General features: G+C 42.3%; 1 protein-coding gene across 1 annotated transcript in view; it reads left to right on the top strand.

The window, feature by feature from the left end:
• OCLN (occludin) overlaps positions 1 to 14,653 on the top strand; it is a 33,687-nt gene extending 19,034 nt beyond the window's left edge. Inside the window, exons 5-9 of the mRNA XM_029068136.1 lie at positions 4,305 to 4,450; positions 8,541 to 8,756; positions 10,571 to 10,742; positions 11,577 to 11,618; positions 13,393 to 14,653. Coding sequence (XP_028923969.1) covers positions 4,305 to 4,450; positions 8,541 to 8,756; positions 10,571 to 10,742; positions 11,577 to 11,618; positions 13,393 to 13,494 — 678 coding nt within the window. The 3' untranslated portion in view covers positions 13,495 to 14,653. The remainder of the gene's footprint in view (positions 1 to 4,304; positions 4,451 to 8,540; positions 8,757 to 10,570; positions 10,743 to 11,576; positions 11,619 to 13,392) is intronic.
• Positions 14,654 to 15,195: the final 542 nt, after the last annotated feature.

Here is a 15,195-nt window from a genome sequence, read left to right on the forward strand (position 1 = left end):
TCTGGAGAGAGAGATTTGGAAATCATCCCTGTAGGGATGGTAGTTGAAGCCATGGGAGTGAATGAGCTCTCCAAGGGTTTGGGTATGGATGGAGGATAGAAGGGGATCCAGAACTTGTGACCTCTCTGTTATATTGTATTCTCCCAAGCTTTTAGTACAGTGCCCTGCCGTTAAATGCTCAATAAAAGCCATTGATTAATTGAGTGGGAAGCAGAGGAGGAGCCAGGATAACTAGTTAACTGTTTTGACCCTTTAATGTGGTGGGGTGCAGCATGAAGCAGAGTGAAGCATGACCCATTCCATCTCCCCTCAGATTCAGGCATTGCTGCTGGCTGATGTGATATATGGTAGCTGCCACAAAAGAACTGCAGAGCTCGAGCAGGTGTGCCGAGCTCGCAGATGATGGTGGTGGTGATGACGTGAAGCAGCACCATCCTGCAATACCCTGGTTATCTGAACAGCCTCAATTATGAAAGCACTGTTCATCCCTAGAGAGGTGGGCGATTAAAAAAAGTGTTCCTCATAGTTGTGGTACCCAAACTAAACTGGGATCACCTGAGGACTGTGTCGGGGAAGTTTTACTTTTAAGGTGCAGGAAGCTATAGAAGATTAAAAGCCGTTGTTTCATTAAACATCAGGATGCATTGTGAGGTAGAGAAAGATAGTATCTGTTGCATAAACTAAACCAGCTTTGAAGTGAACAAGGTTGCCCTGTTGAAGGCCAGCTCCAGATGCGGTGCCTGATATATTACTTCTGGAAAAATCTTCCCTTCTTAGAATGACAGCTTTTAAGGGTTGGATTTGCAACCCCACAGAGCCTTGCTCCTCAGTCTCTTTTGCTGGCTCCTCCTCTGCATCCCACCCAATTAATCAATGACATTATTGAGCACTTAATGGCAGAGCATTGTATTACATGTTTGGGAGAGTACAATATAGAAGGAGAGGCCCCTCAGTTCTGAGTCCCCTCCTATTACATTCACTCTCGTGGCTTCAACTACCATCTCTATATGGTTGATTCCCAAATCTATCTCTCCAGCCCTCATTTCTCTCCATAGCTATATGAGTGACCTACTGATCCTCCCCCACCCCCTAAAGCAAAAAGCCTTTACCACTTGGATTAGAGCATGTATCACCACACTGATGACCTGGGATGGGAAGAGGTTTCTACAAAGATGGGACAGATTCACTGCCAGGATACTAAAATCTGACAACTGATTTGGATCAGTAGTGACTTTGACATAAAGGAAAAAAGTCACTGAATCATAAGGGATTGCCAAACTAAGCAGCGGACTGCTCTTACTCAATGAGCATGCCAAATATCAGCTCGGGATCAACGCTAACCATGATCAAAACACCGACAACTCATTGATTCTGTTATAGTGGAATCCTAGCGAGAGACCTTCTCGATCGGCTAAAGAAATTGTGGTAGATTTATGCTTTAGCACTTGTAAATTTGGATGTCTGGAAAGTTACTGAACATTATTCAACTCCATGGTGGCATAGCCTGCTTTGGAAGAGTAGAGTAGAGGGTGTCCCATTTTGACTCATGACCCATCGCCAGTAAAGTAAGGCTGTTTGATTTGACTGGTTATGTTAAGCCACAATAGAGGGTGTTCCAAGAGGCTGTTGAAATGTTTCCAGTCCTCTGAAACTGCCATTTCCACAGGCTGAAGAGCATCATCAAAATCCTGGAGATAGTCATTAAGCAGTTGTGCTCTGCAGGTGATTGTGACAGCCTCCCCTCTCCCCCCAAGAAAGATAGGCAGATGATTTTGATACGTTGTGCATATCCAGCAGGGCACTAGGGACTGAAGATGAGCTTCAAAAAAATGGAAACCACTAAGGTATCAGCCAGTAGTAGGTGAAACTGAACAGAAGCCATGTCCAACCTGATTTGCTTTTATCCACCCCAGCACTTAGTAGAGTGCCTGGAGCATAATAAGCACTTAAATGCCATAGTTATTTAGGTATCTCCCAAGCTCTCTACAGTTCCTTCAAGAACTCCTTCAGGATTCTCCTTCCCAGGTGCAGTCATTTTTCTGTTTGCTCTTGACCCTCTACACTAAATTCTTCTAGACTGTAAGCTCTTGTGGGCAGGGAATGTCTGTTTATTGTTGTATTGTACTCTCCCAAGCGCTCAGTACAGTGCTCTGCACACAGTAATGGCTCAGATACCAATGAATGAATGATATACTTATGCTATTCACTTGGGGAGGGGGGAGGGCAGTGCAGTATAATGGAATGGATTGGGGCTGGAGGTCAGTAGTCCTAAGTACTCAACTCGGCTACACCACTGGCCTGCTCTGTAACCTGGGCAAAGTTACTTAATCTCTTTTTGAGCTTCAGTTTCCACATCCATAAAATGGGGGTGGCAATACCTGCCTCTTTCCACCACATGGCTATTTTGAGGACGATGAGAACTAATAGGACAGTGCTTTGCAAAAAGTAAACCGCTACACAGATTCAAGATATTTACTATTACTTTCACTTTGGGAAGACATAGAAGCCCCTGGAGGTGGAAAGGGTCATCCCAAAGCAAACTGGGCATTAGTGGTTAAATCAGGCGGCAGGGGTCTCAGTCCCCCAGGCGGCAGGACTTAAAACTGGATAGCGTGGTGTGCTTGGTGCCTAGATATTTGGGCAGTATGGCATAGGAAATGCTTGGAGGCATCCTCATTTGAGGACAGTTGTAATAGAAAAGAAATGTAGGCTTGGCAATGGTGTGAAAGGTTTAGGTCAGTGAAAAAATAATAAAGGTGGAACTTGTTCTTCAAGGAAAAATTTCTCGGGTAAATTCCTGGGAGGTATCCTGAGAAGAAAGGAGGGCCTGCCTAACCCCGATTAGGCCCCCTGAGTGAAAACAAGCATGGCTCCTGTGGAGCCAAGACCATGTGATCCATGGTGAAGGAAGGAATTCAGGGGAGGCAAAGGCTGGCTCCCACCTCCCATTCCCTCCCACCCCCGGGGTGGGATCTAAGACCTCTCCCTGGTAACCCACCCACTGATTTTTCCAACGATTGCCAAAGTCCACATCCAGAGGGAAAAGATTCCATTCCTTTCTCACCCAGGAAAGGTTAATGATCAGGAATTTTAAAGCACTCCTTGCAGTGACTAATTAAATTTGAGTGCTGCAGCTGGGATGTGAGCTACCAGGACCCAAGTAAATGTAAGAGGTTCTTGTTCCAGAAAGACTTTTTTTTCCTAACCTTGCAGCAGAATTTATATATGATAATTTTTAGAAATCCATTTAAAAGTGTACCGGTCACTTGCTAAAAATCTTTATAATCAAGTTTGGCCTCCCAAGCTGTCTTTTCCTCTAAAAGTCAATCTGAGTCCCTTAAAAGGTCCTTTAATACTAACTGGGCCCAAATCTCTGTGAAAGGAACAATGAATGTGGAATTTTGCAGCTGAATAGCTTGGCCTGTAGTTACCAGGTGGAGGAGAGGGTTAAAGCTGTCATGACTTTTCAGGTGAAGTGCTGGAGTCCTGCCTCTGAATCCTGGCCTGGCTCCTTCCCCAGCTCTGAGCCTCCCAGGTCTGAGCCCCGAGAACCTTTTAAACGGAGATTCTTTTCTCTATCTCAAGTCACAGGGTCCACTCCCAGAAGCCAGGCATTTTATGACTCCTTACTGGAGAGTAAGGAGGTATAATCTGTAGAAACATCTCAGTAGGGGGTGTCCCTAGGAGTCACTGGTGATTAGAGCAGGAAACAAAAGTCAAGGAGAAAAGAAAGGAACAGTGCTGAGCCCATGGTTTCCTGCCCTCTACAAATAAGAAAGAACAAAGCCATTAGGAATCTACAGTTTCAAGAGAGTTTGTGTTGCTCAGCAATTGGGGGTGGGGAAGAAAAAAAAAATCTTTGCAGTGGCAGAACAGAAGTATTTCAAATCTTTTTTTTTTTAAGATGAACATTCTTTGTAGATATCAGCATTTTACAGTTCTCTAATAAAAGAAAAATCTGTAATGTATCTAATTAGAATCAAATGAGACATGCAACAATTATAGGGTCAGTAGGGCAACATAATGTAAAACCCTCCCACTCAGAATTCTCCTTTTTCATTTTAGAAATCTTTTTTCTTGTAGTTCAAGTTGTGATAAAAATGTTATATCAGGTATTATATTTCACCGACTAAAAACTGATCAGCAACTATAATTTTATAACATTACTGTGTGTTAAACTCCAAACTGAAGATTTTTAATATAATCAGTTTATAGTAATCAGTGCCATAACCATGGTTCTGCCGCCTCCTATCTATGATGTACAGTATTTCGTTTTTGTTTTTTTAATGGGCCTGTACTATTAGGTGAAGAATGTATCTGCAGACACACAAGAAGTGCCTCAACCACCATCTGACTTTGTGGATAGAGTTGATAGTTCCATGGCATATTCTTCATATGGCAGAATGAATGAGAAGCGGCCATATCCAGACTCTTCCTACAAATCAACTCCGTAAGTAGTGTTTTCCCCTCTTTCTCACTAACCATTTTTCCGTTCACATGGTATTGTTAAAGAGTTTACTGTGTGCCAGGCACTGTTCTAAGTGCTGGGGTAGGTACAAGTGAGATTGGACACAGGCCTTCTCCCATGTGTGGCTCACAGAGTGAGGTTCATGCTTAAAAAAAAAGAAAGAAAAAGAAAATCAAAAATTATAAGTTGGCTCTTAGTGAGAAAGTTTGGAAAGGAAGGGCTTTATTCTGAGTTTCTTCCAAGATGCCTCAGAAATCGAGTGGATCGTATTTGAGCGCTTACTGTGTGCAGAACACTGTACTAAGCACAACACAACAGAGTTGATAGAAGTGTTCCCTGCCCACCAGGAGTTTACAGTCTAAAGGGAGAGAGTGATGTTAAAATAAATTACTGATCAGTACATAAAGACTTTGGGGATAAGGGTGGGGTGAGTATCAGGTGATTAAAGGGTATAGATCTAACTGCATAGGCAACATAGAGGAAGAGCAGAAGAGAAATGAGAACTTAATCGGGAAAGGTCACTTGGAGGAGATGTGATTTTTGTAAGTCTTCAAAGCTGGGGAGAGAGGGGTTTGTCTTTATATAAAGGGGAAAGGATTTCCAGGCCAGAAGGAGGATATGGGCAGAGTGATCTAAACTAAAACATGGGGCATCCTGGGCAGATACTTTTCAACTCTCTTGCTATGGTATTTCAAGCCATTGTCAACAACATTACTTTTCTCTTCTCCCATTATCCAAATTTTAATGGGCATCGGGTCTTGGCTGGGTGTCACTATGTTTGAGTGTGAAGTCTAGAAAGGTTGGAGCCTCTTCATTCATAGTGAGCAAGCTGGCATGAAGTGTGTGTGCTGGGCTGTTTGGGAGCATGAACTGTGTTTGGGAAAAGAAATAGGGGCAGGAAATGCTCAGCTGAAGGTGATTGAAGCCCTAGTGCGGAGAGGCAGGGAAAATAACCCTAATAATCCTTCGGGCAGCCAAGAGGCTAGGGAAACTACACTTTCCTTTCTACAGTAACAATGAGTTTGGATTAAAGGGCCATCTGTGCCTGTGCCCCTCAGTGGAAGATTACTGGCAACACAGAAAAGCGTCTAAGGATTAGGGCTGTTAGCCCCAGGTGGGAGGGACTATATCCAACCTGATTTGCCTATATCCACCCCAGTGCTCAGTACAGTGCCTAGCACATAGTAGGTGCTAACAAATACTATTGTTATTAATAATCGTTATCATCATCCTGCAATAGGCCCTCATCTTTCAGGAGAGTTGTTGATCTCCAAGTAGCCTCCTCCAGCCCTTTTTTTCAGAGGGTACTTCTCGCCTACTTGCCAAGGAGAATTGAATGGGGGAGGAAGTATGTGGAAGGAAGTGGAATATGACAATAGGTTAAAAAAAGAGAGGGAGAGGAGGTCTTTGAGTTAGAAAGAGATAAGGGGAGAAATGCTGTTTTCTAAGAGAATGGGGGTGTTTAATTTATTGATCAGTGGAAATAACCCTTTTCTTCTATGCAGCCAGAATGCCTGGTGTGAAATAGATAGGTTGGTGGAAATCTTTGAACAAGGTATTCCACTATCAGATATAGATTTCTTAGTGCCCTAGTTACTAAGGCTTTAAAGGTATTCTGGTGTTTAAAGGGTTCTGGAAGGAATGTGTGGAGAGAGCCAAAATGGAAAACTTCCAAGGTGGAGTTGAATATTAAGTAACATAAGCTGTAATGCCACGACTTCTGACAGCATTAAGCTTTTCGTAAGATTTTGCCAAGGCTGAGGGATATGTTTGCCCCCAGATCCAACTTAATTTAAAAGTACAGCAACTGGTCTCTTGCTCTCTGGGGCCTCTCACATTTGAAGTCCTCTCCCCAACCCTTTTTGGTAGATTGTGAACCCCTCAGGGAACAGGGTCCATGTCTAATTCACACTTATATAGTCTTTCAATCAGTCTATCATCAAGTGTTTACTATGTGCAGAGCACTATACTCTGGAGAGTATAATACAACAATATGACACATCCCCTGCCCACAGTGAGCTTACAGTTAGAGGGGGAGACAGACATTAATATAAATACATAAATTACCGGTATATACATAAGTGCTCTAGGATTGGGGGCGGTGGTGAGTAGAGAGAGCAATTCAGGGTGACACAGAATGGAGTGGGAGGAAAGGAGGGCTTAGGAAAGGCCTCTTGGAGGAGATGTGCCTTCAATAAGGCTTTGAAGGTGGAGAGAGTAATTGCGTGTTGCATATGAAGAGGGAGGGTGTTCCAGGCCAGAGGCAGGATGTTTGCAAGTGGTTGGCGGTGAGATAGATGCGATCAAGGTACAGTGAATAGAGGAGAGAAGTGTGCGGGCTGGGTGGTAGTAGGAGAGTAGTGAGGTGAGGCAGGAGGAAGCAAGGTGATTGAATGATTTTAAGTGCTTTTAAGCCAAGTTTCTCTTTGATGCAGAAGGGGATGGGCAACTACTGGAGGTTCTTGAGGAGTAGGGGAAACATGGCCTGAACGTTTTTGTAGACATATGATCTGGGCAGCAGCGTGAAGTATGGACTGGAGTGGAGAGAGACAGGGAAGGTCAGCAAGGAGGTTGATAACAGTAATTTCCCAGTGCTTAGTACAGTGCTGTGCACACAGTAAGCACTTAAATATGATTACTATTATTATCTCGGTACCAAAGAGTAATTTTGGTGTAGCACTCTTGGAATGTCATAGTCTGGGATTACATTAATGAAAGGAAGGATTGGACAATTATTTGATTGTGTTCAATTCTTGTAGACAACCTAAGGAATTCAGGTAAGATGTTGACTGAGGACCCCAAATGATGTATTTGGGCTTTCCAATGGAGCTAGTTAGTCACATTTATTTAGAACTTACTGGGTGCAGAGCACTGTACAAAGCACTTGGGACAGTACATGGTGACCAAGTTAATGGACATATTCCCGAACCAAAACAAGCTAGGCACTTGCTCCATTCTCTACCGTGAAGACCGAGACAGTGGGCTCATAGGTCCTTAAAAGCACGTGCTGTCTCTTTGTCTCTCTAACCTTCATTAATGACTAAAATACACAGCAATTTTGTTGGAGAGCCAACCACCTGTACTCTAAAGGCTGGAGTCTGCAAATGTGAATGGAGTAGAGTAGAAAGACAAAATGGACTCAGTGCATCACACCCAGAAAGCAAAACCACTTAAGGATTTCCACCGATGACAACCTACACCATAGAATATTGAAAACCTGTTTTGAACAAGATGTATTGTAGTTCTCAGAATAACTTTGGACAGCGGTTCATGCTGGAGGAAAAAAACTTTTAAATTAAGAGACTTCTAGCAATAGCAAAGGGTAAATTGTGTTAAAATGACTTGCGCTTAAGTGCTCACAAATATTATTGACTCTGTGGTTTGCTCTTTTCTCCCCTCTCCCTCTCCATTTGTCCTAAACTACATGGTGATGTTCCTTTATAGCTGGATTGGTCTGAGATAACTAACAAAAATAAAACTCCTCCCAGAATATAAGATATTTAAGTGTATATAAAATCAAGTCCCAGATTACCTACAAGCAGTTTGAATGTAAACGAGGTAGCCCTTCCATGTGTGTTTATGTGTTCCTCTTCCCCTCCCTGGTGTCTTCAGCATTCCATAGAACCGGAAGAACTGGTCGGGAAGAATCATAAGATCGCTTTCCTGTCTGGTGCAGTAAGTCATTGACACAAGGAGGAAAAGCAGCTCTTCCCAATCAGTCTGGGATGTGCTACAGCTAAATGCTCTTTGCCCTGCTTAGAAGAGTTGGTGTTTTGGCTCCCTCCAAACTAGGGCCTAAAAGCATGTGGTCGGGTTTTCAGAGCTGTGTTTAAGTCAGGGCACAGGAAACGTTCAGCATCTACTTAGTATTCAGTGCATGAATTCTTTGAGTGAGTGCACGTGTCTTTGAATGTCTGTCCTTTGGCACTTATTAATGCTTTCCTTTGGGCGGAGGGCACACCACGGTCATTTGGAGGATGTCTCACCACTGGATTTGGTTGCAGTTCTGTTTCTTGGATGAGGGATTAGCCCCCAATGAGGGGTTTGCTTTATGTTTTGTTTTTTTTCTTAGAGTGCCTGAAGTGGTTCAGGTCCTCCCAGTGACTTCACCAGTAGACGGCATCCGACAGCCTCGCTACAGCAGCAACAGTAACGTTGAAGTGTCCACAAAGAGGACCCCCAGGAAGGGGAGGGCAGGAAGGTCAAAGAGGACCGAGCAGGACCACTACGACACAGACTACACAACTGGTGGAGAGTCCTGCGATGAGCTGGAGGAGGACTGGGACAGGTACAGAGACGCAAATCACAGTGGCACTTAGCAGCTTCCCTAAATACACTGGCTTCTTGAGGGCGAGCCAGACCCCAGGTGGAAACTTTGGCGTTTTCCAAAGCTTGTGTCCAGGAGCCTATGGGGGTCATTGAGAAGAAAGCATGCTTTAGTTCCAGACCACTTGGAGGTCGTACAAGGTCTGGTGGGGTAGGATATGGTGTCTGCCTTGGTTTCCCCCGACCTGTGATTCTATGTCAGTGACGATGAAGATGATGGAGCCTCTAATCGAATGACACTCGAGCCTCAGGCCTGAGACTTAGGGATCGAGAACCTGAATGGTGGAATTGCTACCAGAGGTAGTCACTTGTGCTGCATCCTCTCTGTCTTTTGTCCCTTCCAGTAGCTTTCCCACTGGCGTGGTGTGCAGTGAATGAGTAGGTGGATTAGGGGCTCAGCAGATTGCAAAGTGCCTGTGAAGGTCCCTCCTTCTTCTCTTTCCTCCAACAGAGAGCGTATTCCACACCGAAGTGACTTTTTTTTTTAAAAAAAAAGGACTTTGGGAGAACTTCTGAGCCACAGCTACTTCTCTTAAAAGATTGTCATTTAAGGCCGGTCAAATGTGATGGGCCCTGAGTGAGCATGGAATCTAGGACTTGTCATTTTAATAAATTAAACTTAGAACAAATACCTCCACCCAAAAGCCAGTAAACATCACCACGACATTTCTGCTCTCACTGAGCTGGCAAGCAACTAAGAAGCAAACATTTTAAGTGAAATGCACTCCAGCAGGGCACACTTTACTTCACGTGAAGGAAAGCATTAAATGATCAATTCTCTGTTAGGATCTTGCAAAGTTACTTGTCAACTTGGGAAATTCAAAAGGGCATTTTTCATTGTGTGAATGTGCCCATTACACTAATTCTCCTGAAGGAAAATACTGTTTTTAGCCTCTGGTATCTTTAAGGCAGAGACTCAAGTTGACTGCATAGAAGAAGGCCATGGTAAACCACTCCTGTATTTTTACCCAGAAAAACCTATGGATATACTGGCTCAGGGGAAAAGAGCCTGGGCTTCGGAGTCAGAGGTCATGAGTTCGACTCCCGGCTCTGCCACTTGTCAGCTGTGTGACTGTGGGCAAGTCACTTAACTTCTCTGTGCCTCAGTTACCTCATCTGTAAAATGGGGATTAACTGTGAGCCTCACGTGGGACAAGCTGATTACCCTGTATCTACCCCAGCGCTTAGAATAGTGCTCTGCACACAGTAAGCGCTTAACAAATACCAACATTATTATTATATACTTCCAGAACGTTTGCAGATGGAGGTGGAGCGTTCTGGGACAGATGTGTCCATGGAGTCGCTATGGGTCAGAGATGACTCAACAGCTTATGACATGTGTTTTAAAACCAGATTCTTTTCATCTCCAGTGAAGTTTCAATGATCAGTTTTGCAAAGGCATAACTCTGTTTTCTTTGTGGAATTTAGAAGGTTGGAAACTAAAATGTCGGATAAAGAAGTTTCCATTTCTTACCCAGCCCCTCTCTCCGCTATCCAAAAAGTCCATCAGAAGTCACACATCCACAAATATGGCCTGATTCCCTTTATCCCTGGGTAGATGGTTTTGATTTTTTCCAGCACGGGGTACCCCAAATGGAAGCCACCACAGCTCACCCCTTGGACTGCTTAGTAGCTGTTCGGGAGGGGTAAAAGGCACATTCACTGCCCTCACCCTCCCACCCCGTCTGTCCCCATAAAAAGCACTTTTCCCCAGGCAGAATCCTATGTGAGTTCAAGTTTTAGATCCATAAAATGAATCTTATTCCCCATCTTTAGGGAGTACCCACCTATTACTTCCGATCAACAAAGACAGCTCTACAAGAGAGATTTTGACAATGACCTACAGGAATATAAGAGTTTACAAGCTGAACTTGATGAAGTCAATAAAGAACTCTCTCGCCTAGATAAAGAGTTGGATGACTACAGAGAAGAAACTGAAGAATACATGGTAAATATTCAGATGATAAAAATGATTCGGTGGGGTGGAGGGGAGAAGCTGTGCTTGATTAATCAGTACCTCATCATAAAATCCCATTCTCTGCTGTAGCAGAGTTGTGTATGATTTTCATGTTAATGAACTTGGATAGTTTTGCAGTCATTGAATCTGGAGCTTGGAAAACAGTGAGCTGTATTATGTGTGCTAATCCGATTTTCTCGGTTTGAGGAATTTACGTGCCCAGCCGGAAAACCACAGTGATACAGAACTTCAGAATCAGACAGTTGAAAATCTGTGATAAAATAAGAAAATTTCCAGGTTGAAGGCCTTGGATTAGTCTTTCTGTATGAAAAATGTGTTGCTTGATGAGGAATAGCAGTCGCAAAGAGCAGGCTCCCTGTCTACTCATCTTTCCTGATCTTTGCTTAATCAGAGACCCTTTCCTGACTCTGGAAATGTCAATCCCAAGAAGAGGTTCCAGTGGTGGAGTTCAATAGTGCTGTCCCCTTGAACTCCCCTTTGGCTACAGTCATCGTGAAGTCACTCTTAGACCGCTAGTGATGTAAGGGACAGTTAGGTTACCGTTATGACTGTAAATTCTGTCAGGGGAGGCTTCTTGGTCTCTCCTCTTTCATGGAGCTATAGCCATAATGTGCTACAGCTACCATGTCGTCATTCTTTAACAAATGATTCAAGGCTAATTTGATAACTTTAGAGTTTTCTAATCCGTCTTTTCCAGTACTTGTTAAATATGAAGTCTGACGCTTATAATTTGAAGGCTATTTCATGTGAAAGAAAAAAAATTAAAAGTTTAGTCCCGTTCACCTGCTTGTTTATCTTTAATAGGCTGCAGCAGACGAATACAATCGACTAAAAGATGTAAAGGCTGTAAGTATTCTGAATTCTAAAGTTCTTTGGGGAAGTAGAAATAACCCTGTTTTTTTCATTCTCTTCACTATCAAGATTATTTAAAGGTTATAGTGACACCCACTGGCTATAGATGCAAAGACCTTTGAATTTTGATCCATTTCTAATCTGAAGGTGGAAATCTAGAAGGTTAAAGTTCTGTATACCTGCTACCACACGCCTAGGTAGTTCTTAGATTGCATTGCAGTTCTTCAAGCTGGTAGTCTTACCTGTCTTTTTTACAACACGCTTAAACTAATGGCCTGGTACATGACTGGGGTAGCATTTAATAAGCTTTTTTGAAACTCAGGTTAAGCCTTTTCTATTAGCTGTGAAAATAGTGGGGTATTCTTTTCTGGACAGAGGACCGATCTAGACGTACAGGAGGTTGATAATGTGTCAGTGAGACTCTTGGGTAGTTTTCGTTAAACCAGATTTCTTCAAACATTATAGAAATCTTAGACAAGTTGTGGGTTAATATATACAAGGGAAGAGAGAAAGATAGGCCAGACTCAGATGTGTATACTGTACTTTCACAAATTGGATAAGCTTTTATAAATGTGAACATGACTGTGTTAACATACAAGCTTTCAAGGGCCTGAGAGTGTGACGCTTTCAGGGGCCTGAGAGTGTGACCTCACAGTTTGCCATGTGGTGGGAGTCCCTCTGAACAACTTGGACAGGTGAGGGAGAAGAGGCAGCGTTAGAAAGCTCAAGTCCCTTCTCTCTTGAATATAAAAGCGCTGCCAGGCTTACTTATTTTAATTTTCGGTGAGGAGGAGGAGAAGACGACTACCTCCTAGGGGACCCCAGGCTGTGTGTGTGTGTGTGTGCACATACGTACACATATATAAACATACACACACACACAGACATACATATCTATGTGTGTGTGTAGTTTATATATAAAAATGTATGTTTTAATGGTATTTAAATACTATGTGCCAGGCACTGTACTAAGGACTGGGTTAACTACAAGCTAGTCAGGTTGAACACCATCCAGGTCCCACCTGGGGCTCATAATCTTAATCCCCATTTTACAGATAAAGGAACTGAGGCACAGTGAAGTGACTTAAGATCACACAGGAAGCAAGTGGTGGAGCCAGGATTAGAACCCAGGTCCTTCTGACTCCCAGACCCATGTTCTGTCAACCTAGCCCAGGGTTGAATGAGTGAATCCTTGTCTCGGTTTCAGTTCCACCTCTGAGTGGGGTCTAAATATTTCCACAGCTAGGCTCTGGTAGCGGTGATCATTTGATTTGAAAAATTTGAAGCGCTTGACATATTCTATTTACAATAAGGCACCATATCTCTTACTTCTAGCAGAGAATGGAATCCATCGCCTCAGGCTTTCGACTGGTAATTAATAAAACCATTTCAAACCTGTATAGAGTAATTCTATAGGAATAGAAGAGACGCTCTGTGGACAAGTGGACTGAACACAGGGCTGGGAGTCCAAGAACATGAGTTCTAATTCCAGCTCTGCCTCTTGCCTGTAGTGTGACCTTGGGCAAGTCACTTATCTTCTCTGTACCTCAGTTTCCTCATTGGTAGAATGGGGAAGAAATCTTACACCCTTCTCCTTAGACTGTGAGCCCCATGTGGGCAGGGTCTGTGTCCAGTCTGCTTATATTGAGTCTACCTCAGCATTTAGTACAGTGCTTTACATATAGTGAGTGCTTAATAAATATCACTAGTATTACTAATACTGGGGTTAATTTTTCCCTAATTTATTTTCCATCTTTTTCTCTTTCAGTCTTCAGATTACAAGAGAAGGAAGAAATACTGTAAAGAACTGAAGAGCAAATTGTCACACATCAAAAGGGTGGTCAGTGATTATGACCGACAGAAGTCATAAGCGGATATTGTACCTGGAAATCATGCAACTGTAAACAGGGAATATGTGTCTTGTTCCTCTGTAAATGACACAATTTTTTCAGAAGACAAAAATGGCTTTATGTTGTAACATGGGAGTTAAACACCCCTTTTTGACCTTTAAAGTCCTGGTAGCTAATTCAATTTTAATATCAGTGTTGGTGCATTTTTAAGTACTTTCAATTATTGGCTCTAACCCTCAAGGTTTTCACACTCTAAACTTTTGTTCCACTATTAGGACAAATCTTTTTCCCTTTCTCCCTCAAATCCAGTTTGAGGAATTTATACAAATTGGTTCAGTATATTTATTGCTGTACCATACACTCAAGACACAAAAGCCCCTGAATACAGACTAACCTCAGTATGAAGCGGTCTCAGAAACAAGACTGCCTCTGGGAGCTCCATTTTTAGTGAAGTCTTTTCATTGAAGTCTGCATGAAATGTGAAGCTCTTGGCCTAAAGGACAAACTTCTCTTCTAGTATTTGCTTCATTCTTTTTGCCTATTTGAGTAGCTTACAATTTGTAAATAGGAAGTGAGCTATTTTTATCAGACTGAATACTTTCTAACCACAGTTATGGCAAAAGTGTAAAATGCAAAGATGGTGTATATTTTTTAAATTTTGGCATTTAAATATATTTTAGGTTAGAAATTTTGTCGGGGTTTTTTGAATAATTGGTTCACCCACTATGGTTTACATGAGTGTGTTTTTTTGTTTTTTTTGGTTTTTAACTGATTAGATTGACACTTTGTACCCAATAGAACAAGTTGACTTTTGTAAACAATTTGTTACCATTGTATCTTAAAAGAATTTGCAGACTGTACATAGTTTTATAGGTTATTAAACCTGGTGTTTTCTTGATTTAAAAATTTCTGCCTGGTATCCTGAATGCTCACCATATTCAGTTAAAAATCTGAGCTGGAGGTGTTTGCCCCTTGCTTTGGGCTCTGATTTTTTTTTAAGATTCCTTGGCAGGAAAAACAGATCTATCTCACTGAAACACCTCAAGAACTCATTAAGTCCAATGAAATACTGAATTATTTCTGATTGTGCCTTTGTATTTAAGGATAGCTTCTTAAATTTTTCTGCTTAATCTAAGTCTAATGATTGAACTCAATAATAAATCAGAATCATTTTCCTAAGCCTTTTGGATCACTTTGATGAAATGAATATATTACTCTTTCCTGTTCTGCCTAACTGATTTCCTCAGATTGGTTAAGTGTAAACAAAATGTGTTGTATGCTCGAATCTTTTTTTTCCCCATTTCCCCTGGCTTCTGAAGTTCAAACTACCCAAAAACCAGGGCTGTGTGTTTGCATAATTGTTATAAACAAAGGCACCACTGATGGTGAAAGTGTGTGTGTGTGTCTCTGAAGGCCAATTTGGGACTCACAATCCTGGCCACATTGAGCACACATACTGACTGCCCCTTGTTGGGCTTTCATTGTGTTCGATGCAAAACGTAGCTTAAAGCTTATTTTCATATTCAAATTCCAACATTTGGGAAAGAATTTGTCAGAGCACCTGTTAAATAGCTGCTAATTTTGTGTTGACTCTTTTTATTTTTTTTTTTGTATTTGTTAAGCCCTTCTCTTCTAAGCACTGGGGTAAATACAAGCTAATCAAGTTGGACACAGTCCATGTTCCACATGGTGCTCGCAGTCATAATCCCCATTTTACAGAT

Source organism: Ornithorhynchus anatinus, chromosome 1, assembly GCF_004115215.2.
Source record: "Ornithorhynchus anatinus isolate Pmale09 chromosome 1, mOrnAna1.pri.v4, whole genome shotgun sequence".
In the NCBI taxonomy this organism is placed as follows: Eukaryota; Metazoa; Chordata; class Mammalia; order Monotremata; family Ornithorhynchidae; genus Ornithorhynchus; species Ornithorhynchus anatinus.